The 24,614-nt window shown below is 44.7% G+C and overlaps 1 protein-coding gene across 4 annotated transcripts in view; it reads right to left on the bottom strand.

Moving 5' to 3' along the window:
• LOC121436595 (E3 ubiquitin-protein transferase MAEA) overlaps window positions 1-24,614 on the bottom strand; it is a 39,764-nt gene continuing 15,150 nt past the window's right edge. For all 4 annotated transcript variants that reach the window (XM_041636625.1, XM_041636622.1, XM_041636623.1 and 1 more), the window contains 8 exons: window positions 15,720-15,902; window positions 14,602-14,805; window positions 11,775-11,897; window positions 8,020-8,096; window positions 4,432-4,540; window positions 2,642-2,775; window positions 1,511-1,706; window positions 1-1,032 (listed from right to left, as the gene is read on the bottom strand). In XM_041636625.1, the coding sequence (XP_041492559.1) occupies window positions 937-1,032; window positions 1,511-1,706; window positions 2,642-2,775; window positions 4,432-4,540; window positions 8,020-8,096; window positions 11,775-11,897; window positions 14,602-14,805; window positions 15,720-15,827 (1,047 nt within the window). In that variant the 5' untranslated portion in view covers window positions 15,828-15,902 and the 3' untranslated portion in view covers window positions 1-936. The remainder of the gene's footprint in view (window positions 1,033-1,510; window positions 1,707-2,641; window positions 2,776-4,431; window positions 4,541-8,019; window positions 8,097-11,774; window positions 11,898-14,601; window positions 14,806-15,719; window positions 15,903-24,614) is intronic.

The raw sequence follows: 24,614 nt of genomic DNA, 5'->3' as shown, positions 1-24,614 counted from the left end.
TGAGAAATAGAAAGCTATTTTATTAACACGCTTTACATTTACAGTTAATTAGCTAATCAACATCAACATGCAAAAATAAGCGCTAGATACAAACCTCTACAATATGGTTTTGTGTGAATTACAATGGTTCATCTGTTTTGAAAACCCGTCAGTACTTACTTTAGCTCAACTATCAGTTTCTGTAATGAAAAGCATTTACACTCTAGGACTACGGAACCACCTGGCAAGGCCTCTGCAGAAACTCGGTCCAGTGGCTTTCCCGTGAATACATTCTCAAAGCAGGAGATAAGGCGGTGCTGGAGGTGAGATACTGAACCTGTACACAGACACAGCCCCAGACACCCTGGCCATGTAGGCGGAGCCTCCTCAAGTAGCAGCCCAGGCGTGTACGGTGCATGGTGCTTTGGCAGCAGCTAGACAGTGAAGTCAGAAAAGGCCTTGGCACCACGTCACAAGTCACTGCAGCCAACCTGGTGTGGCCAACATCTTGCCCAGGCTGTGGCCAACAGGAGTTGGCAAAGGACCAGCCTGTTCCTCAAGCTCCCCTGAGTCCCATCACTAGCAAAAGGAAGGAAGGAAATGGAGAAACACAGGGAAATAACCGATGAACCAATTCCTACTTCTGAGATGCTCTGGATTTCCTTGGTGTTCAGGTCACACTGTAGAGAATGTTTCCTCTGAGAGGTGCAAGAACTTGCAGAGGCATCAGTCGACTTATGTTACAAAATCCTACCAATCAAACGCTGTTCTCAAGCACAGACTTATTAAATCTCACTTCCTCTTTTCCTAAGAGTATTTGTCGTTGCTCACTGATCTTTGGTCGCAAGAAACAAATGCCGAGGCAGGCTGGGGTCGGGGTTATGGGTCAGGGTAGGAGGGTATGGCTCCCACCCACCACAGCCTCTGGCCAAAAGCGTGCACGTGGCAACGCAAGGCCTACATGATGTATACTTTCTCAGCTTGGGAGAAGTGGAAGACTTCTTTGGTTCTTGGGCAAACAACTTTATCATCTTGACGGATAGAAAGCAGAGACTGAAAAAACAAGACCAGAGTTAGGCATTAAAATGAGAAAATCCAGCACAAAAAAGATCTGAATTAGGGCCCATTCCCCCAAATAAGCTACCATAGATTAATCAGCTAATTTTATAGTTTTTAACTTTTATAAGTATTTTGCCTGCATGTATGTATACATGTGTGCCTGATGCTTCTGAAAGTCAGCAAAGGGTGTCAGATCCTGTGGAACTTGTTATGGACAGCTGTGAGTTACCATGCAGATGTTTGGAACCAAACCCGGGTTCTCTACGAGAATAACACATGCTCTTAACTACTGAGCTATCTCTTCAGCTTCAAGCCACCTAATGTTACAAAGTCACTTGAATGCACACCTGTCAAAGAAACCTGAAGTTGTTCAAATGTAATGTTACTCCAACCCTGGTTCCCCCTTACCCTCCACACAGCTGCCTTGCCCAGCCCAACCTAGCCCGCAGCCCTCCTCATCCGGGCCCCTCACATTGTAGCCATAGACATAGCCATTAGGCAGCATCATGGGTGGATTGTTCTCATTCATCACGTCACCAGAGATCTTGCAGACCAGGCGGGAGTTGGCACAGTGAGCCATGGGCAGGGGCTGCGCCAATTTGTTCAGAGAGCGGCTGCACACAGGGCAGTCGGGGCTCTTGGAGCTGCCATCCTCCTTGTAGCACTGTCTGTACACACGGTTAAGGAAAGGCTGTACCAACAAGGCAGGCATGTCGTGACCACTACTGTCTACACACAGGGCATCCTTATGGTCATAGGGACACCACGCAGAAAACAAAGGCTCAAGGTGAAAAAAATGCTATACTATTCAATAACAATGGTTACCAACACCTGACTTAAGACAAGCCACTAGCATGGCCAAGCAGTGGAACCATGCACCTTTGCTGGCACCTCACCCAAGTGTGAGACAGGATATTCTGGTGACTGTCAGATGTCAGGCAAACACATGCTTGTTCTCCAGTGTCCACCAGAGATGGTGAGAAGGATGGGCCTTGAGCCTCAGCTTGGAGCATAACACAACACACAGCCACTACTTTGTGGGACAGCCAGTCACACACAGAATGGGGTTGGCTACATGTAGCAATCAGGTTAGGCATATAAGGGACAGGTTCAACCAGAGAGGTAGGGTTTAGCCATACAATAGATACAAGTCATCCACATGTAAGTAAGCAACTCACCTGAGGGGGCAGGGACAGACCCACAAGAGATGAGGGTCAAACACATGTGGGAAGGTCAGCCACACAAAGGACAAGAATCTACATCTACCATAGGGGATGGTCCATCACAGGAAGGAATAGGTCAGCCACACAAGAGGGAGCCATACAAGGGTTTAGTATGTCAGATATAAGCAAGAAGGGATCAGCCTTTCTTGTCCTTCCTAAGAAGGGAGGCTAACTTGCCAGAGCCATGACCACTATGAATCAAGCTGGCTAGACAACCAGGGCTCAGGACTTAAGGACTCTTGGGAAGTCAGTATCAGGTGCATGGCAGTATTTGAGATGCAAAAGCCACAAAGAGTAGATAGACCAAGAAAAGACCAAGCTGCGGGTCCTATGCCCTCTCAACCTTTACCCCAAAGGACAAGGTGGAGCAAAAAGGATACGGTGTCTTTATTGCCGAGAGCCCAGCCTGCAGGGTGAGGGTGAAGACGGAGCTGTTTCCTAGCTGGTGCAGTCGGTAGTTGTCATATCGAAACTGCTGGATCAGCATCCGCCACCGGGCTGGGTCCAGAAGGTCCTGAAAAACAACGTGGAAATGCTGGGACCCTCCCTTGGCAGTTACTGGGAGGCCCAGACAATACAGATGCTCCAGTAGCCATTGCAAGGCCCCTGCTGGCTTAATATTCCAGAATACTCCCTGGTGTGTATCCTGTGGTCTTGCAACTATAAAAAGAATCACAGAATAAAACTGAAGCTCAGAACTACGTCTGGCTAATGCGTGTGTCTTAGACACACATAAGGAATGCACATGCACAAGAGCACAAGATGTGAAGCCTCACTGTCACCAGGGATACCACACACTTCCCTTCCACCTTTTTATAGAAACATGGCTTTCAGAATTGTTCTATAAAAGCAGTCTACAGAGGAGTATGCCCAGTCTGGGACGCTCTCATAGAAGGGATTAGGTATCGGGCCAGATCACCACTTTCCTCTGAAGGAAGCTTCCTCCCTGCCTTCCTCACTAGTACCCTGGTTTTTTCCTCCTTAATTTATAAAAGCCATTCTTTCAGTTCTTTTTATAGCTTGCTGTACCCTTAAATGCCTGACTGCCCCCAAGACAAAGGTTTTCAGTATGATCTTGGTCTTTCTCTTTCAGGTCACTAAATTTCTGTCACTGACAGGACTTGATAAGCTATTCTTGTTACCCCATGAGGAGGCTTTCTCCCTTGTGCGCATTGGTGGGACAGCAGGTATGTTCCACCCCTCCCTGTACTATGAGGTCTTGCATCAGATAGAGATGGTTCATCTTCTAACTCAGATGCCTCAGGCCCAAACCAAACCTCCAATGCAGTGAAAAGAAATTTACAACATCAGTTTAAAAAATGAGTTTAGACATTCCTGACACTCTGGTCTAATGGCATTTCAGTACATGATGCTCCATTCCTCAAAGCTGGGTGGGTTTACTAGGGCTCAGAGCAAATCCAGTAGCTTCAAAACGGCACCAACTGGGTCTACTCAGGCATGCTGGCACTGTGGGTGAGGCTGCAGGGCAGACACAAAAGCCTCTGACAAAAGCCAGTCTCAAAGTACAGAACTCTATGAGCCAAGCCTGTACCTAATGCCTTCAGAGGTCTTGGCTTGGTGAGGCTATACTCAAAAGAGGTAAACAGGCTGCTCAGTCAGGGCTAGGCACAGATACCCTGACGTGGGCTGAAGTTTGTACAAAGCTGTCTGAGCAATGGAACATGATCCTCTCCCAGACCTCCCTCACCACAGGCTAGAGAACAGGGGGTTGAAAACAAGAGGCCTGCACCAAGGGAAAAGACCAGGCACAGCCCAGGAAGGGCAAGAACACCACCATGACCAGACTCTAATGCCCTTTAGACCCAGAACTCTGGCCTTACAAAAACAGCAAGGAGGCGAGGGAGAGCAGAGCAGGAGACAGGCTGTGGATATGGCAAAAGACTACGGGAAGAGAGCACCATGGAGGTGTGGCAGGGAGTGAAGACCCCAGAGCTGCCAGGTTGAAACCTCCTCACCTTTGCCCCAAACTTTGCATCGGCTGGATGGGAATAAAGCAAGAGAAGCACAGCTGGGTAGGACAGGCTATGAGGTGTGAAGAAGGGACAATGGATGGGCCCTCAGGAGCTGGCTAGCATCCTCTAATCCATCCCAGTGGACCACTGACTCCAAGGACCAGTAGAAACCTAGATGCCAGGGTCATGAACATTACCTTATATGGGGAGATGTGTGTATCTGGAGGGAAGGCCAACATGCCCATGACCTGGCGAACCTCATCCAGCTGGCTCCCTTCAGCCTGACTGAAGTGCTTTCTTGCATGTCTGAAAAACAACATTTCGGCACATTTAAGTTTGTATTCCCAGATTTTCAATCATTAATCACTTAGACAATCAACTCAGAGGTTAAAAGACGACTTGTGAGAGTTAGGTATTTCCTTCTACCATGTGGATCTCAGAGGTTATACTAAGGTTGCCAGGCTGAGAGGCAAGTGCCTTCCTTTACCTGCTAAGCCAACTCTCTGAGCCCCAGAACTCCAACTGAAAGGATCTAGACTAGCAGGTCCTTCATAATCTGGCATAAAGGAATCCCATCCCAGAAGATGTGCTGGGCAGGGCCTGAGGGGTCAAGATATCAGAAAATGGGTTCAATTAGTGCTAGAATTATTGCCTGAGCCTTCAAGTAGTTCCATTTGCCCTGAGTGCTTACCTCAGGCCCAGGGACTTGAGTCCAACATCTTTAATTCTAAGTTGTTTGGAGCAACTGGGGCCCACAGATGGACTCCAAGGCTTGTCTAGCCCATCATGTACAAGCAAACACACACTGTGGGCTTTCACATGTGATACACATGGCTGTCTCAGGACTGGGCCAAAATATACCTGAAAGGGCTGGGCAGCCAGGAGGAATATGGAACTTTCCTCCGCTGGCCACTAGCCCTTAAGATGTAAAGCTTCCTATCTTCCCACAAGGCCTCACTCACTGTCATAGCCTCTATACCCTGAGTCCCTCCTGCAGAACCAGTCCCTTTAACCAGTGGACAGTGACACAGCAGAACCCCTAGAATCAAGTCACCATGTAGGTCAGCCCTGTGCTAAGTCAGGAAAAGAGATAGAAAGTCCTGGGAACCTGAGGCAGCCTTGGGGTAAGAATGGGTATGTATGGTTAGATAGAGGATAAAATTAGCAGACAATGTCACCAAGCAGTCACCAGGAAGTAGCAAGATGGCCACAAAGCCAGAGAAGTGGGAGGTATGCCTAGGTTAAGGATACAACCAACTACTCACATAGCTTCCCACTCAACAGAAGCAGTGAGTCGAGACCAATACCAGGTGTAGGACTCTGACATCCTAATCCCAGGGGAAAAGAACCAATTTTGCTTTAATGAGTATCTCCAACAGTAAAAGAAAAACAAAACAGAGTTTGGCTTTTTATTGTCCCCCAAGAGCTATAGGTTGAAAGCTTGGCTGTCAGCTATGGCATGATTTGAGATACCAAAGTTTAGAAGGTGGAGCCCACTGGAGGAAGTTAGGTCACTTGGGTGTGTTCTTCAAGGGATAGTGCACACTGGCCCCTTGCCACTGTGTTTCCTGGTTGCTGTGAATTAAGCGGCTGTCTTCACTATATACTTCTGCCATCATACAGGTGCCACACAGTGAGACCAACTGACAGAAGACAGAGTGAAAATGAACCTTTTCACCTTTGAAGTTGTTTGCCTCAAGAATACATCACAGTGGTAAAACTAGCAACTGGCGTACAGCAACACCAAATTTTTCTTTGCAAACATAAATGTGAGATACCCAGAGACTGACACACCTGAACCAACCAGCCAGCCCCAGTCTGAGGAGAGTGACAATCCCTGTAACATTGTAGTTGACACAGGTCAAGCCTCAAGTCTCAGGCAGCAGGTACAGTGCCCCTCCCAAAACTCCGGGTTGCTCAGGAAGTTGAGGACTAGGCAGCAAAATGTGTTTTTTTTTTTTTTTTGAGATAGGGTCTTACTATATGTAGCCCTAGCTAGCCTAGAACTTGTTATGTAGACCAGGCTGTCCCCAAATTCACAAGGATCCACTTGCCTCTGCCTTCTAAGTACTAGGATTGGAAGCATATACCACCACTCCTGGAATGACCAGGGCTCTTATAAAAGAAATGAGAAGAGGAGAAATTAACTTAATGGTAGAGCACTTGTCTACAGCTCACGGGTTAGAAAGAAGGGGAACCAACTGACAGGTCCATTCTGCTTTGACTAAAGGTCAGAGAGTTGGTTATTGTTAACAGTTCAGAAAACAGGTGTGGCTAATAGCCAGACCTAGTATTTCAGGTTTTAAAAAAGTAGATCTGTTTCTACTTCAAACAAAAGTCTAAGGATCCAACTAGATTCCTACTCCCTTCGAGAAATAACAATGGATTCCACACAGGGAGTGGTTTACCTACAGAATGTTGTGGTCTTGGGTGTGAGCGTTAACTTGTCCGGTTTTGGCCAACAGAACGTTTAACTAAGAATGCAGCTCGCAGTCCTTCAACTGATCTGTTCATTCCTTGTCTCATGTTAATGCAGGTTTTTTTTTGTTTTGTTTTTTCTATCTTACTCCTTCCTTTTGGAGTTGGGGTATTTAAGAAATGGGAACTAAATGCAGGTGATTTTTCAGCATTCACCGGAACTCCCTCCTGATGCTATATATTCTGTGTTCTTTTTTATCTTATTTTTCTAATCCCTGCCAATCAATGGAGAGCATACACACATGTAGGCATCTCATGTTTTCCCTTTACAATGTATGAGTTAAGGTGAAGTGAAAGCAGCTAGTAAGGTCCACAGCTCTATCATACCTACCTTCACCTTCCCACGCTCCCAAGGAATAGCAGTCCTGGGCTCACTAAAAGCTAAGTCTGGGCTGGACCAACAGGACTCTGCTCCCAACCCAGGCTTCTCTGGTGGGACATGTCACTGCTGAGTCTCAGCGTTGCATCACAGACAGACACCTTCTGGAAGATATATTCCTTCAGTGCCTATGCTGGGAGATGCCACCAGCTCAGAACATGTCTAGGGAGCAGCAGGCCATGTTTTCACTGTTTCAGTGTTCCTCCCTGCTCACACTCCAGGACTAACTGGGCAGGAGCCTTGGCAAAGCTAGAATTGGATAACCCCAGCTACAGGCACTGACCAGACGCCTAGTAGGCACCAGGAAGGCTTTACAAAGCTTACTGAAAGCAAGTGGTTCAAGGAAAGGAGTAAAAACTGGCACATGGTACTCTTCGTAACACTCCAGGCAAAAAAGGGCGAGTCTTATGCTGGACTGCTAGAGAGCCACTAGGGACCTCCCAAGTAGAAGCATACGTCCTCTTAGGGCAGAGATAGACCCTGGAAGCTCAGCTATGTCTGTAGAAAGCCCTAAGGTATACTTCCTGATGCAAGCATGCTTTAAGATGGCCACGAAGAAAACACCAGACCAAGGAAGTGTGAACTGACCAAGGAACAGCCCCTTGAGGCAAACCTGTTAAAGTTCATGATTATGTCCCAGGTGGAGAAGATAGGCCCCAGAGCCTTGATCACAGGTTTACATAGGTGGTTGGGACGCCAATCTAGCTTACTTGACAACTCTGAGGGTCTGAACTGCTACATGAAATTGTCTGTGGAGCAGGGGACTTCAATCCCTGGCTTAGAACACAAAAATGTAGTTGGCATGTAGGACTGAAGCCATCAGATGAGAAGTGCCCCAACATGTGTTTCCTTCTCAGAGGACAGGGAAAGAGCAACAGCAACCGAGTGTCCTGTCCTAATGAATAGAACCTTGTGTATGGCCTCTTACCTCACAGCATCCAGGCGTTTGTTCTGCCGAACAAGTTCAATGAACTCCTGAATCCTGAGGCTGAACTCCAGGCAGCTCTGAGGGCAAAGACAGACAGGGTTAGGTGTCACCTGTCAGCAGTGAGATGGCCTAGGCGCCCGGGCACCAGGATCTACAGGTTCCACAGATTCTATCATCAAAACTCAGGGCCTCCCATGGGCACTGAGAAGCAATGCTATGGCCAGAGTCTCTATTCTAATGGACAACAGTCCTCTTCCAGTAGGACTAATGCATTAGTCAGATGGTGAGTTCAATACCCGAAGGCAGTCATGTGGCATCTGTATGGGCAGCAGACAGGGATTGTTTTAGCTCCCAGAGTACACGGGGTAAAGTTAAGTGACTGTATGAGGAAATCCTGCCAACTCCCTAGAGAGTTTTCCAGGTCCCCTACAGTCAAGATCCTATTGTCTATGAATACCATAAAGCAATTCTTCCTCCATTCTTCCTCTAGCTGGGCATGCGCACACTTTTAATCCCAGCACTCAGGAGGCAGAGACAGGCAGATCCCTGTGAATTAAAGACCACCTGGTTTACATAGTGAGTAGTTCAGGACAGCCAGAGCTATGTAAAGAGACCTTGTCTTAAAGTTTCCTCTCTACCACCTCCACCAGGCTTCAACTCAGCACACTTCTTGTCTGTACTGTAAGCCATGCTGCCCAACCTGGTGGTTGCTCTGTAAAAATGTCCACAAGTTGTTTTATCTAAGACTGATATCTGGTAGAAGGGAACAGTGCCAAGTGGGTATGAGGTAGCAAGAAGGTGGAACCTCAAAGGTGCTGACACGGAACACTAAGACAACAACAAAAGATGGAAGGCTGAAAAGATGACCAGGAGGGTTCCAGGCAGAAACGGGGATAGTACAAAGGCCCTAGGAGAGAAGGAAAAAAATACCTGGAGCAATAAGTCCAAGGAAGCTAATGTTCCTGTCAAGACTCAAAGGTCCAGGCTGGTGGATCAGAAGACCAGAGAATGGGTGCATCCATAAATGCAGAAGCTTTAAGATTTGCAGTTGTAAGGAAGATCTGAGAGCAGCACCACAACGGCTCTTGGGGACAGTACAGGGTATGCTGGTAGATGCCGTCTACATAGAAGCTCAAAGCTGACTCTAAAACCAGCACTACAATCCAATGCAGGCAGAAGTTCCTGTGACTGGAGGCTAGCCAGTAGGAATATTAATTACCTTACACAGAAAGCACCTTTCTTTGCAAGTAATAATCTAAAGATCCCCAGGCAACGAGCACCGGACAGTGGAACACTTGCCCAGCATGTACAGAGCCACCTGTAAAACCAGCACCTAGGAGGCTGAGGCCTCAGTAAATTTGAGGTTAGCCTGAGGCAATGTCCTCCTAAAAGATACTCAAAACCTTCAGCATAGCTTCAGGACACATAAAACACTTCCTAACAGAAAGCAGTAATGAGGATATGAAAAACTAGTCTAAGACTATTCATCATAGGTCACCGATTTCAAAGAACCGTATTACAACAGCACAGACTTCACATGGCAAATAAATCATTCCTGAACATCTAAGACTTAATTCTCCAGTGCCACATCCTTTCCCACCTAGCCTCCTCTATGTACCCAATCCCCATGGCCCATTTCAATGTAACATCAGCAAAGCATACTCCATCTCCAGCTGCTTTGACTCTATTCCACCAACACAGTGTAACCACAGCCTGACAATTCTGTGCAGGAAGATGACAGAGATATCCACTCCTCTAATCCCTGCACTGGGGCCCTCCCGTGCCCAGGCTGAGGGTCAAGCAGGCTGGAAACAGTACATTTCAAGCCAGAGCAGGTGCTGTCCTGACTGAGTGGTGGGTGGCAGGCTTATCAGGAAAAGACAGGGTACTCAAGGCTCCCTAGGAGCAGCCTGGCCCCACTGACGAAGAGATACATGTGAGTGCTCTGCTCCCTTTAAAACCAGGAAACAAAGCAGGACTGAAAGGTGAACCTGCACATTAGAGCCCCATTAAGTTGCAGAGTAACACTGTTCCTCCTATAGTTGGTGGGCACCAGGAGGATGTTTAACAGTAGGATGAGACCACTGTACAGGTATTAAAGGAAAAGCAGTACCCCTCCTCCCAACCCTGACAGCGTTTCTCCATGTAACAGTTCTGGCTGTCCTGTAGACAGCTTTGCAGACTCACTTTGTAGACTAGGCTGGCCTTAAATTCAAATTCAGAGATCTACGGGCCTCTGCCTCCTGAGTGCTAGGATCAAAGGTGTGCACCACCACCACAGCTCAGTGGAAAGTTTTGTTTCATAAAGCATATACCTTAAATCTGCCTTTATTATTTAGGAGCAATATTCCCTAACAATTAACTTTCAAATACCTTACCAATATACAAAGTGCCAGTTTGTCATGCAAATTAAGCCTCCAGATCTAAATCTAAAACATGTATCTACCAAGTCATATAGTGAAATGACGGGCCACCCTGTTCACTCTACAGCAGCTGGAGACTCTGAATTTACCATTCTGTGTGACTTCTAGACAAAAGGCTTCCAGGTTGTTCTTTCAGTGTCCTGTCTAGTCTAGAGACCAAAGCTAATTTACAGATCTTATCTTGGTGCCCTGTTATATTTCTAATTTAGTGAAACTGCATCTGAGATGTTTCTTTTCCCATCCAGATCAGTGTGTCTGATTTGTGGGACTTCAGTGCAGTGTGGCTCCTCCACTATTTCTCCGATAGGAGGAGAGAGCATGTGTTCATGTGCTCATTCGAATTATACAGATAGTATAATGTGATGTGATGGGCAACCCTATCACTAGGCACCTTCACAGTGTGTTTATGGACACCCCTAACATTCCCTTCTATCTCACTGCTTAGGTACTAAGGTAATGCTTACCAGTTCAGCACTCAATCAGCACCTCAATTTCTCAGGCTCTGCCTACCCAGAGTGTCCACCCCTGGTCCACATAGTAAATTCAACAAGTTTGTAGACACACTGCCTAGAGAGGTCAAAGCTTGTGAGATCACTTCATGAAAGATAAAAGCCCAGTGTTTTCTGTGGGAGGGAGTGAAGGTGGAAACTGAGTAGGTCAGACTATTATGCAACGAACCATTCTGGCTTTCCTTTGGGGGTTTCTGTACCAAGATCCTCACCGGTGGTTCTGCTCTTTTGTTCCATCTTCATCTCATGCTCACTTTGGCAGTCCTGAGTGGCAGAGTGTCACTCCTGGCTGGTTACTACATGACCCCAACAAACTCAACCCGATGGATTAAAGCAGCAGTCTACAATACAGCTCCTCTGGTGGAAGCAGGGGCTACTAATGAAAACTAACACATTTCTGCTACAAAGCCCTAAGACGATAATTTTCAGTGAGCAGGTTTAAGGTCTGTGGTCTGTGTTTCACTTTGAAAGAATGTTTTAAAAGTACGAAGTGTACATTCAGTAGAACATCACACCCCAGAGTTGTGTAGCCCCTATCTGACTAAGTGGGGAACCCACAGCTGTCTCAACTCATAAGTGCAGTGGGCATGAACCAAACCAACACAAGAAGCAGGGTTTTTACCTAAAGGTAAAGCACCAACACCCAAACACCTTGAACCCCACCTTACATCCAACAACATCTTACAAATCATCACCAAACCAAAAGGTTGTAAGCAGGTGAGGGCATGATGGTCCTGGAGAGGAGGCACAGCTACTCAACTTTGGCCTCTCTTTCAATAGAGACCCATCCTCACCAGAAGTCCAACTGGGAAAGCCCACATACCTTCATCTTCCGGAGTCGGGACTTGTTATCATGGCACCAGGCAAGGCAGGTGGCTGTCTCACGCCTCTCCAAGGATTCTTCTACTTCTTTGGCTGTCAGGAACATCTCGATATTCACAAGGTCCTTAGAGGAAGGGGCAGCTCAGGTCACAACATGCCTGTGGCCTACAAGCAGGGGCAACTGATTTCTACCCTCTTCACCCCAGCCTCCCAACCAGAGTTTTGGCTTGGCCCTACTGCACCCATGCCTCCGGTTCGACCTGTCTGGGGCACTGCTCATATAGAGTACCCAGGGAATAGATTCCAGGAGCAGAAATGGTCTGTGATGACTGGGAAGCTTACATGTGGCAGATGCCTACTGGTTAGGGGAACCAGACCCATCCTGTTGTAATAAAGAAAGATCAACAAGGATCATAACCAGACTGTTATAGATAGTACAGGGTACAGGCACTCTGTGGTTAACCTTGTCAATTTGATGAGATTTAGAATCACCATGGAAATTAATCTCAGCATATCTGTAAGGGACCACCTAGCTTAGGTAAATTTTAAAGGCAGGAAGATTCATGGTAAATGTGGGTTGTACTATTCCAGGGGCCAACAAGTATCAAGTCTGAAAACAGAGAATGCAAACTGAGTAACGGTAATCATCTCTACTTCCTAACTATGTACACACACAAACAGCTGCCTCCTGCTTCTGTTGCCATGCCTTCTCTGGCATGATGGACTATCTCCTGTAACTCTCAAATTAAACCTTTCTTTTTTTTTTTTTTTTTTTTTTTTTTGGTTTTTTCGAGACAGGGTTTCTCTGTGGTTTTTTTGGAGCCTGTCCTGGAACTAGCTCTTGTAGACCAGGCTGGTTTCGAACTCACAGAGATCCGCCTGCCTCTGCCTCCCAAGTGCTGGGATTAAAGGCGTGCGCCACCACCGCCCGGCAAATTAAACCTTTCTTAAGTTACTTTTGTCAGGCATTTTGGTACAGCAACAAAAGTTATACCCCAAACAAACCACAAACCAGTGTACAACCTTCTTCAAGTCCTCAGCATAGGGCACAATGCCTCCACAGTGAGTGTGTGTGTGTGTGTGTGATATAATACTCTCCCCAGTCCCTATGCTCTTTAAAAAAGGGCCAAAGACAGAAAATCTGCTGAGTCTGGAGGGTTCGTACAAGGTCAGGGTCGCTCTTCATTAAAGTGTCCAACAAGAGGGGGCTGGAGAGATGGCTCAGAGGTTAAGAGCATTGCCTGCTCTTCCAAAGGTCCTGAGTTCAATTCCCAGCAACCACATGGTGGCTCACAACCATCTGTAAAGGGGTCTGGTGCCCTCTTCTGGCCTGCAGGCATACACACAGACAGAACATTGTATACATAATAAATAAGTAAATATTAAAAAAAAAGTGTCCAACAAGATTAGCAAGAATTGAGAGGCTGAGACAATGAGATGTACACACATTATGAGAAAAGCAGGGAAGCTACCTGAAGAAAATGGAAATTTTAAAAATCACACTGATTTGTATACCAGTGGGCAGATATATGGAGGATGGAAAATGACTTGCAGGAGCTAGTTCTTTCTTCCCACTATGTAGTTCACAGGATCAAAATTACTTTTGACAAGTGTGCCTTTACTTGCTGAACCGTCTCATCAGCCTGAAGACACAATTTCTGGGCTATATTCCAACAAAACATATTGATAACAAGTAGAGTAAGAGCACAGAACTGCTGATTCCTAGCTGAGTCATGTGTAGTATGTAGGCTCTGGCCAGAATCTACAGGGACCAGATGTTTCTTCTGACAAATCCCATGACAACGGTCCCAGTTAGCATCATATCCCAAGCACTGGACACTACATATACAGGAAATGACCATTGACGGGAGAAAGTGGAAATTATGGGAAGCTCCTTCTAGAGACATGGCTGAGCAGAGCATGTGGAACTTGCTGTTGAACATGGTGCAGACACAACACAGCCTTTAAAGTAAAAGAAATCGTAATAAGACTCCTACTATTCCTATTTCAAGATAAACTATCGCAAGAAGCAGACTAGAGCTAATACCAAAGCAATTAAAACTAATGGTCTGGATGATGTGAAATAGCACAGTTGGAACAAGATGCTTGCCACCAAGCCTGACAACCCAAGTTCAATCCAAGGACTCACATGGCAGAGAGAAAACTGACTTCCAAAAGTTGTCCTCTAACTTCTACACGTGTCATAACATGTATGATAAATTTTTTTTTTAAATATTTATTTATTTATCATGTATACAATATTCTGTCTGTGTGTATGTCTGCAAGCCAGAAGAGGGCACTAGACCTCATTCCAGATGGTTGTGAGCCACCATGTGGTTGCCGGGAATTGAACTCAGGACCTTTGGAAGAGCAGGTAATGCTCTTAACCACTGAGCCATCTCTCCAGCCCATGTATGATAAATTTAATAAAAAATTTAAAATAATAATGGTTTACAAAAAAAATAACAAGAAAAAACATGTGACCACCCATGGGTTCAGTGACACACTCTGGTGGCCATCCACAGGCTGGGTATTCAATGTCTAGTGGCAGTGGCTATAAACAGTGGTCACTGGTCAGGGGTAAGAAAGCAGCAATACCTTCCCCTGGCTAAATGGGCATGTCACTGACTCCAGGGAGCTCCTGTCAAGAACACCAACCTTCATGCCTCCTTAGGCACCACAAGGCCAACGAGTTCAAGTTGGCTAAAAGCAAGTTAATTTTATCCTGTGATCTTCAGTGACTGTTGGGGCACCATAAGAGGTAGAAACAGAATGGAATGCGATGATATTCACTCCTAAGCAGGGGATCAAGAGTTCAAAGAGCCCACCTCGATGCCACTCTGGCGAGCCAATTTCACAGCTGTGTTGTAGTAGCCACAGCGCAGGAGATGCTCCACCATCATGCGGTCCATGCGCTTCCGTTTCCACATGCTGGCTGCTGCTGGCTGGTCACTGCTGTGCTCCTTGAGGTGCTCAATCCTACGTTTGCAGAGCTTGGCACTCTCATCCTCAGCTTGGATGGACTCTACTGCCTAAGTCACAGCAAACACACTTGAGATGATTGGCCTACCAGCAGCAATGAAAACATACGTATTTACAACCTCTTCTGAATACTTGCAAGAAGACAAGCAAGGAAAGGTAAAACTAAGATGTTGTTGGACTATATGGTAGAAAAAGAAGAAATCAGGCTCTACATCTGTCTGGGGTGAATTTGTGTGAGACAGTAATTATTAAGAGGGACATGGCATACCACCCACTACCTCACTCACATACTTGCTGAGCACATTTGAGGCCCAATTTCCCTTAAAAAAAAAAAGGGGGAGGGCTTAAAATGCATGCATATCTTTTTGGGTTTAAGCTATATTGTCAGATGCTTAAAATTTGAAATTTATTGTACTTTCCTTGTCTTATTATTGACTATAAAGTGACTCATTACTTTGAGATAGGGTCCAACTGTGTAGCCCTAGCTAGTAGTATGGAGCTTGCTATGTAAACCAGGATTGTCGTTCAAACTCACAAAAATCCTTCTGGCTCTGCCTCCTGAATGTGGGGATTAAAAGCATGTGTCATGTTTGGTCTGACTTTTAATATAACCCTCTCATGCTCAGACAATGCTCCTAGACAGGTGCAGTCCCTGGCCTTTTCTTACATCTGACCCCTACCTGGGACTGGGACTGACGATTCTCTTCTGTTGCCTGAGTTCTCTAACCCCTTTGAGAAACTGTTTTGAAGGACTACTCAAATCTTTAAAGGTCATTCTCAGTGGCTAGGTCATTTTGACAGTTCCAGGAAGTTCTGGGATGAAATATCAGTGTCTGCAAGCCCTAGCTTCCTCATAGGTGGGGCTTAGGACACTTTCAGTTCTCTATCTAGCAGCATGAGGCCTAAACATCCTTTCCACAGTTTGCCTAAGTCTTGATCTCCCAGCCATTCCCAGAAGACAAACCTTCCTCTTGAGGACACTCAGCTTCTCCACCACACCATCCAGTAGGCTGACCACAGAGTCCACAGCTGGGCAACTACTCAAGGTCTTCTCAAGCTCAGCTACCACCATGGTGACGTGGCTGGTCTCCCGATCAATGTTTTTCTGGGCAGCTCGGAAGCGTTTATTCAGTGTCTCATAGGGCACCTAGACAAGAAAAGGCAGAAAGAATCTCAGCCCTGACATTCAGTGCACAGATACACCCCAGGCACAGCACATGGGTCTCCTTCACATGCAGCAAAGGCCGTGCTAAGTCTAAGACCCTGAGCTCTAAAAACATCTCCCAGCATCCTGGACCAGGACCCACAAAGCATGACTAGACATGCTCCAGAGCCTGGAATTGAGACTGACACCAAGACACATGCTGCCCTGGTCTTTGAATAATGCTAAGCAACATTTTTTTCACAAAAAAGAAAAAAAAAGTAAGTGTATACAGACAAAATAACAGCAAAGTTTTTATCTAGAAAAACAAACAGTTAAAAAAGAAGATGAGAGCCGGGCGGTGGTGGCGCACGCCTTTAATCCCAGCACTTGGGAGGCAGAGGCAGGCGGATCTCTGTGAGTTCGAGACCAGCCTGGTCTACAAGAGCTAGTTCCAGGACAGGCTCCAAAACCACAGAGAAACCCTGTCTCGAAAAACCAAAAAAAAAAAAAAAAAGAAGATGAGAGAAAGGGGCTTCCCATCAAGTCATAGGAAACTGGAGGTAAACACTACACTGGGTAGGGCAGGGTGAGTCCAAAGACCTTCATATCATTCAGGTTAATGTGAAGTCATCATATTTCATGTGAAATTAAAAACGCACATTAACATTTCTCCTCCATGAAAAAATATTATCCTAATTGTAAAAAAAACCAAAACTACCATTTCCTACAGAAAAATTACAAAGTAAGCACTATGCAAAGAATTGTCAAGTCACTATGATTTTTCTGTCTTTCCAGAAAATCACTGTGATGTGGGATTCCCCTCTGTATGCTGTGAATACCATTGGTTAATACAGAAAACTGTCTTGGGCCTGCGCAGGGAATAGAGGTAGGTGGGGTAAACTAAATTGAATGCTGAAGAGGGTGGAGTCAGAGAGAAGCCATGTAGCCCCACCAGAGACAGACGCCAGATGGAACTTTACCCGGTAAGCCACAGCCATGTGGCAATACATAGATTACTAGAAATGGGTTAAATTAATATGTAAGAGTTAGCCAATAAAAAGCTAGAGCTAATAGGCCAAGCAGTGTTTTAAATATTATAGTTTCTGTGTGATTATTTTGGGTCTAAGCTGCTGAGCAGCTGGGAACGAACAAGCGGCCTCCTTATAACATCACTGTCACACTTTTCTCTCATTTCCTGGCCCATGACTGTGGACATAACACACTAAGCTGTACCTGAGCAATGCCCCACCTCTATGGCAAGCGAGGCTACAAGTACTGCTGTCAAGTACTGCTAGGATCAACTTTGCTGTTACAGCAAACTCACCTGCAGGAAATTTTTTTTTTTTTTTTTTTATCTAGCTAGCTAGCTATTTTCTTTTTTGAGACAAGGTTTCAATGTTTAGTCCTGGTTGTCCTGAAACTGTACACCAGGCTACCCTGGAACTCATAGAAATCCAGCCTCCATAGTGAAAGGATTAAAGATGTGCACCACCACACTCAATACCCAGCTCACCTGTGATCTTAAACCCACTTAGCAACACGGGCAAACTCATGGACCCTGCACCAGCCAGCCATTAAGATTATGGTGAGGCTTGATAAAGGCAGGAATGTAAACAGAGACCTAGACATGGTTCACTATGAAACCTAGGCTATTTAAGAGCAGGTAACATAAAGACAACGACAGACATGGGGAAAGGACTAGGTTTACTTCCCCCAATCCCAAACCCACTTTTCTCTAGTCCTGTGTTGACTGTTACTCCCCAGGCAGGCAGCTTCAGGCAGGAACATGCAATGTGTACCCATTCCTATCTAACCTAAGGCTTCACTGGTACAAGAGGTAAATTCCACTAGTCGAGACATGTGAGGAAGGTACAGCAAAATGGCAGTGAGCTCTTGCTGGTGAGCGAGGAAATCCTGCAGTGTTGGAAATGAACATGGAGAAGTTGTCAAATAGCAAATGTCTCAACAGGGTAATAAGAAACAAGAGACTCGTGTGGCCAGTACAGCTTCTGGGCCAGGTAGAATAGCACAGGCTGTAGCATCCTCTCTGGGGGCTCTGTGATTCGCTTCCTAAATAGTCAGCCTGTCACAGTATGGGTGGCCAAGGTACCCTGCATTACCTTGCTCAGCCAACACTGTTTGTCTTCATGGATATGTTCTCCTGAGGATTCAGCACTTCTCACCAAAGGGGAGGGGGGAAGTGGGATATGTGTGGATACGCATGCATGCACGCACACACGCAAAAGAGATTCCTCTATTCCTATCTATTCAATGGAGAGATGTATTCAAAATTGTTTTTGTCCAATGCCTTCCTACTACTGCAGACTCTTAGGAAGAACCTAATGGGAAAGTAGAAAGACATAAGACCCGGTGTGAGACTTTGGCAGCCACCAAGTCCCTGAGCCACCATAGCACTTGGCACCTTTGCCCGGTCCAACTCTCCTACATGCCACCCAATTTAAGGATTATCCTGCAAGGAGGTAGAATTCTGGCAGGCAAATCAATCGCATATTCTTCAACCACAATGCATTCCAGCCCACCAAAGAGCAGAGTATGTAGTTAGAGGCTTCATGTACCTAGCTTCCCCGGCCCCAACACAGCCCAACCTGTGGCCAGGAATACTTTCTCTGGGTGTTGCTGGATGCCTGAAGAATGTCTTGCTAGCAAGCCTATTCTGTGCAATAACAAGAGAAAACAAATACTACCAGTAGGCTGCAGACACAGGTTCCTGTTCTTTATGGCCAAAGGAAAAGGGTTTAGTTTTGCCTAACATTATATCAAAATACAAAGTTATAAAGTCAAGACAAATGAAAGCAGCATTCGCTAAAACTCCTCTGTCAGGAGCAATGCTATCAGAAGAATGAGCTGTTGCCATAGTGTGAAACATAGACTCACACCTGCATGTACTGCCAGGCTCTGGGATTCAGTCCTAAGTATACGAAAAAAAATACTGAGCTTCCAAGAGGGAAAACACCAGTTCCCAGCTGTGGTCATGGGTTATCATCTAACAAATTCCACCAGGTGTTGCTTAGCTGTTAAAAGCACTTGGTGCTCTTATAGAGGACCTGGGTTCAGTTCACCTCACCAATATCAGGTGACTCACAACTGCGGTGATTCTAGCTTCAGGGATGTGACATGCTCTTGAGGCATCCTCAGGAACCTACATGCACATGGTATACATCCATACACTCAGATATACATATAAAATTATATAAGCAACTCTTTAAAAATCAAAACAAAAACATCTGACTACAAGGCAGGAGCACTGAGTGAGCAAAGGAGTCCCACTAGCCCCCTCACTCTACCTTTTCTCCCTTTGCTGGCGATCCTTTAGACAGTTGCTCTTCTGACCTGGACCCACACTTTCCTTCAATACAGCAACACCAAGTTAATAAAAATTAAAATGAAAACAAAAACAAAACCCAAGCTACACAATACCATCTGCCACACATTAAAACTATATTCCAATAAATATAAAAATGTAATTATAAACTTGTGCATAAAGCTCCATCTAGGTGGCACTGGGTGATGTGAATAGACTCTCAATAGAATCAGAATTCTGCCAAGTCTTACGCCCCATGCCTGAGTGAAACCTAGCATATAACACCTGCAGGTTTCAAGTGTTATAAAATATGTCAGCAGATCAGCTGACTGCTGGGACTAACACATCTACGTTGCTCCATACTTACTGAGATGGTCTACCAACACAGGTAATGACAGCAAAACCCCATCAGTTCAGGGTGTCCATCTGTTATCTAGAGAGATGGTAGATAGTCATCTATTCTAAGTCCATGGCTTTGTTGAGAATCTTTTGAGAAAATAAAATCCAAGACTGAGTATATTGAAGTGAGGTGTGAACAAAACCACCATGTCCATGTGGAATCTACAGGAAGGCTGCACAGCATATGGCTTGCACTGCAAATGGTTCACATGTTGACTGAAGTTTCTGTCCTGCCTGGACCCTCAGCTGATCAGTCTCAAAGAAACACACAGAGGTCTACTGCTGCGGCCAGTGCAGCCTGGATAGCCGAGACTGGTGGGGGGTGGGGGTGGGGGTGTGTGTGTGTGTGTGCGTGCGCCGGGATTGAGACATGGAGGCTTCTTTTTAGGTGGAAGAACAGCAACCTGTATTTTGCCCAGCAACCTTTTATACCTCTACTCCTTCTGTAGAGACCCACCGGCCAGAAAGAACACAAACATCCTTGTCAATTACAGACCACAAGGAAGTTCCCCTGCCGGTCATGGGGAGTGAGGGCAGCTGGATCACAACAGTCTACAATAGCTCAGACCTCTTATTAACTCTTACATCCTGCATTAACCCATAATGGTTGTCTGTGTTGGGCTAATATGATGGCATAGACCTGAAAGGTACTGTGACAGTTCCTAATACTGTCAGCTGAGTGTCCTTCTGGGGTTCTGCATTGAACATCTCTTCCCAGCCAGCCATCACGCCTGAGTCTAACCTTAGAAGAGCCTAGTGTCAACTTTCCTTGGCTAGACTTAGACACATGCTTGTCAGGCACCCCTCTTTACTCCCTTCTTTAGCTTACCTTCCCCCTCCCCAGACTCCAGCATAATGGTCTGCTCCTCCTAGGGCCTAGGCCAGGTGCCTGCATCTCATCTAAGACTAGAGAATGAGTAAAGTAGCTGACTACTCTCAGGGCCTCTTAGAACATGTCTCATAGTATAGTCAACAATCAAGAAGGAGCTTCCAAACCAGCTTCTTCCTTTTACCCATACCTTTCCCAGACCTGGAAACCAGTCCTCTTTTCTCTGCCCCTTTCCAGACACAAATGCTCCCCTTATTGAGTTATGCCAGGTAATTCCAAACTGTAAGTTCCAAAGGGCTCTGGAGAATGAACAGCAGAATTAAGACCCAAGCTAAATCACCACTCACAGATAAGGACAGTCTAAAGACATTTCTAGATACGCAAGTCTGAAAAGTTCAGCAAGCACAAATTTTCTCTGGGAGGAAAATGTCTCAAGACAGTATTCAATAAGGCGAAACAGGAAATCTATAAGGGAAGACAACAGACACAGGACATGATACTAAAAAAGATGGTAACTAACATGCCTATACATGTAATAGACTTTAAGGAAAAACTGCGGAAATAAGGCAAAATACTAAATATATACTCTTCACAAAAAAGACAAATGAGGCAGCAAGGATGTTTACAAGTAGCAGAAAACAACAGCATAAAGAACAACCTGCAGGATGGTATATAAGCCACGTGTCTAACACTTGCATTACTGGTACTTGGAGGTGAAGGTAGGAATATAAGTACAAAGCCTGTCTAGGTGATACACATCACATTCCAAGGACACCTAAGATACATAGAAAGATCCTGTCTCAAAAAAAAGAAAAATATCTCTTAAACTCAGCAAAAAAAAAAAAAGTGTGTAAAGTCTCTAAAGATGCTATGCAAGAATATAAATGATGGGGTGTGGGGGGAGGAGACATGGCTCATTCCCAGAACTCACACCAGGCAACTCAAACCAGCTTGTGCTCCAGCTCCCAGAGATCAACACCTTCTTTTGGCCTCTAAGGGTACTATATGCATCCCTGTATCCCTCCATCCCTCCTTCCATTATCATTATCTCTCTCCTCTCTCCTCTCTCTCTCTCTCTCTCTCTCTCTCACACACACACACACACACACACACAGTGGGATTAAAAAGGAAACATTTTTTTTCTTTTAGTTTTTAGAGACAGGGTTTATCTATGTAACCATGGGTGTCCTGAAACTTATTTTATAGAACAGAGTAGCCTTGAACCCAGAGATCTGCCTGCCTCTGCCTCTCAAGTGCTGGGATTAAAGACATGTGCCACATGCTCAGCAAAAAAAGAAATCTAAAAACAAACAAGTAAACAAATAAAAGATGCTATTATCACTCGAGTGGAAAAATACAAATTAAAACCACAATGAAGCATTGCCTCATTCATATCTGTTAGGATGGCTTTTACCAAAATAAAATGTAGCCAGGCATGATGGCACTGAGGAGAGCAGAGGCAGGCACACAGACCTCGTCTCTAAATAACAACAAAACCACACTGAAACCACACCATGTATTAGCAAAGTGTCTTGCTGGTGAGGACAGGAATGGCACCGTTAATGGTGAACTACCAGAGGATTACCATGAACAATTGTTGCGGTCTCCTCAGAGTTCTGCAGTCACAACAACTTCAAGGCAGACAGTTGAGATGGTCCAGCCTCACAGACTACTCTAGCCAGGACTTCAGATAAGCCTTGCACTTTCCCATTACACAGAGACTAGATTAAAAAACGTTACTGCTAGTTTTCTTAGGATTTGACCATTATCTCAATTTTCTCAGGATCCCCTGGGGATGCTGTCACCCTCTGGCAACAGGAAGGAGTCTAGAGAACAAAATGCCTACATCCCCAAGAAGTGGGATAGATGGTTTTGGTCATTCGGTGGGTTATGGATGTTTGTTATCATTTAGTGGGAATACAGGAATATAGGACTAAAGACAACTAACTATTCATCTCAAATATTTTACACACTGGAATGGATGTATGTATATGGATACAAATTTAAGGTTATTTTTGACATACCATATATATTTTTCTACTCTTGTTTAAGCTATCTATGCAGCTCATTTAAAAATGTAATATAAAGTTCTAGTCCTTGAAAGCTATTATTTCTGTTTAGGATAATTAAAAAATACAGGTTAGTAGTTACTTATCTATAATAATCAAGCTTGTAGTTACATTAGGTATGTTTACAAGGTTAAACAGAGATATATTTTAGATAGACAGACGATGTTCAAACATTTCAGAGACCTACAGAATATGGCATTTAAGATGTTTAATAACCTAATGCTTTTCATGACAGTCAGACACGTTGCTCCTGGCAGCACCAATCTTCTTAATAAAAGGATGATGAGTATAGAAGAACCTCCATAATATGGAGCTCACATTCATTGTGGTAAAGCTAGCCATTTGAGCAAGAAACTGCCCTTGCCTCAAATACAGACAGTATACTATACAAACTGGACAGGAAAAACACAAAGGAAAAAGACCCCTAAACTTGGTCAAGATAAGATACAGCAGTCCTTCAAATTAATGTTTCATATAAAAGTCTGTCAGATATTCTAGGCCTGGAAGCCAAAGATGGATGCCCCAATGTTGCAGAGAAACTCTGGGCGACTGTCCAGGCAGCCAGTTGCTCTCGTTTCTATAATTTTGGAAGTTGCTTGTTCTGCACTTCCTGTTTACTCATGTAATATATCCTTCTTGGGTCTCTGATGGAGTTGAAGAAGAGATAGTTACAGTTTTTCTTGTTACCAAATTCAGAAAAGAAACTTACATAAGAAATGTAAAGTCTAAAAGGTTGAGAAACATAAAAGCTTAAACTTTTATCTAAGAAAATGACTTGAGGTCTAAAAAGATCATTTGGGGATGGTAATACGAGTTAGGATAGAAAGTAAATTAGATACACAACTTTGGATTCACCAAGATAGGACAGATAATGGAGTATTTTCTCTGAATTTGTCAAGTGCAAATGGACTGGATATTGTAAATACAATTCTTACTTTATAAGTGTTCTTATTGAGTATAGTTTTACTATGTTAAAGCTAAAACCTTTCTTTTTATTTAGACAAGGGGGAAATGTGTAATATTTAACTACGCAAAGATGAGTTGCATTTGTGTTGCAAAATATTTGTCTAACTATGTAAAGATGTGTTGTATAGCTGGGCAGTGGTGGCGCACGTCTTTAATCCCAGCACTTGGGTGGTAGAGGCAGGCTGATATCTGTGAGTTCGAAGCTAGCCTGGTCTACAGAGTGAGTTCCAGGACAGGCTCCAAAGCTATAGAGAAAGCTTGAAAAAAACAAAAAACAAAACAAAAGTTGCATTTGTTTAACTATATAAAGATGTGTTGCTGTTTTACCTTGCCTGCCTAAGGCACCTGACTGGTTTAATAAAAAGTTACATGGCCAGTAGCTAGGGAGGAGGAATAGGAACTTCCAGGCAGGGAGAGTAAGTAGAAGGAATTTAGGCTCAGGGGAGAATAAAGAAAAGAAAGATGATGACAGGGAGACACTAGGGGCCACCCAGCCAGACATAGACAAAGCAGGAAAGCAGGACATACAGAATAAAGGAAAGGTGAAAAGCCCTGAGGCAAAACATAGATGAATAGAAACAGGTTAAATTAAGTTAAAAAAAGCTAGTGGGACAAGCCTAAGCTAAGGCTGAGCATTCATAATTAATACTAAGTGTCTATTTGGGAGTTGGTTGGTAGCCAAAGAAAATGCCAACTACAGACAACCACATATGATAGCAGGCCCACTTCTGAGTGTGCATCAAATCTACAAGATGTTTGCATACCATGTTTACTACAACCCCAACAGCAGCCATCTGGGTATTCACTGACAAATGAATGAAGAAAATGCAGCATATACATATAATTCAGCCTTACAGTGGAAAGTCCTGCCACATACCAAAATATGGATGAAACCTGAGGACATCATGTTAAGTAAGACGAGCTAACCACAAAATGACAAAACTGTCATTGAACAAGACTCCCAAAAAGATCAAAGTCTACTAAACAAGACTCTTAAAAACTACAAGCTCTCAGAGAAAAAAGTAGGATGCACAGTAATTCTCTAATGGCAGAACTTCAGTTCTATAAGACTGAATTTTCCAGAGACCTCATGCACCATGAGGGTACACACAAGTAAGAGCGCACACACT

The sequence above is a fragment of the Microtus oregoni genome, unplaced genomic scaffold (genome assembly GCF_018167655.1).
Source record: "Microtus oregoni isolate MIOR12 unplaced genomic scaffold, Mior012 000049F_ref0000343, whole genome shotgun sequence".
Taxonomy (NCBI): domain Eukaryota; kingdom Metazoa; phylum Chordata; class Mammalia; order Rodentia; family Cricetidae; genus Microtus; species Microtus oregoni.
This window is presented reverse-complemented; position numbering and strand designations above follow the sequence as displayed.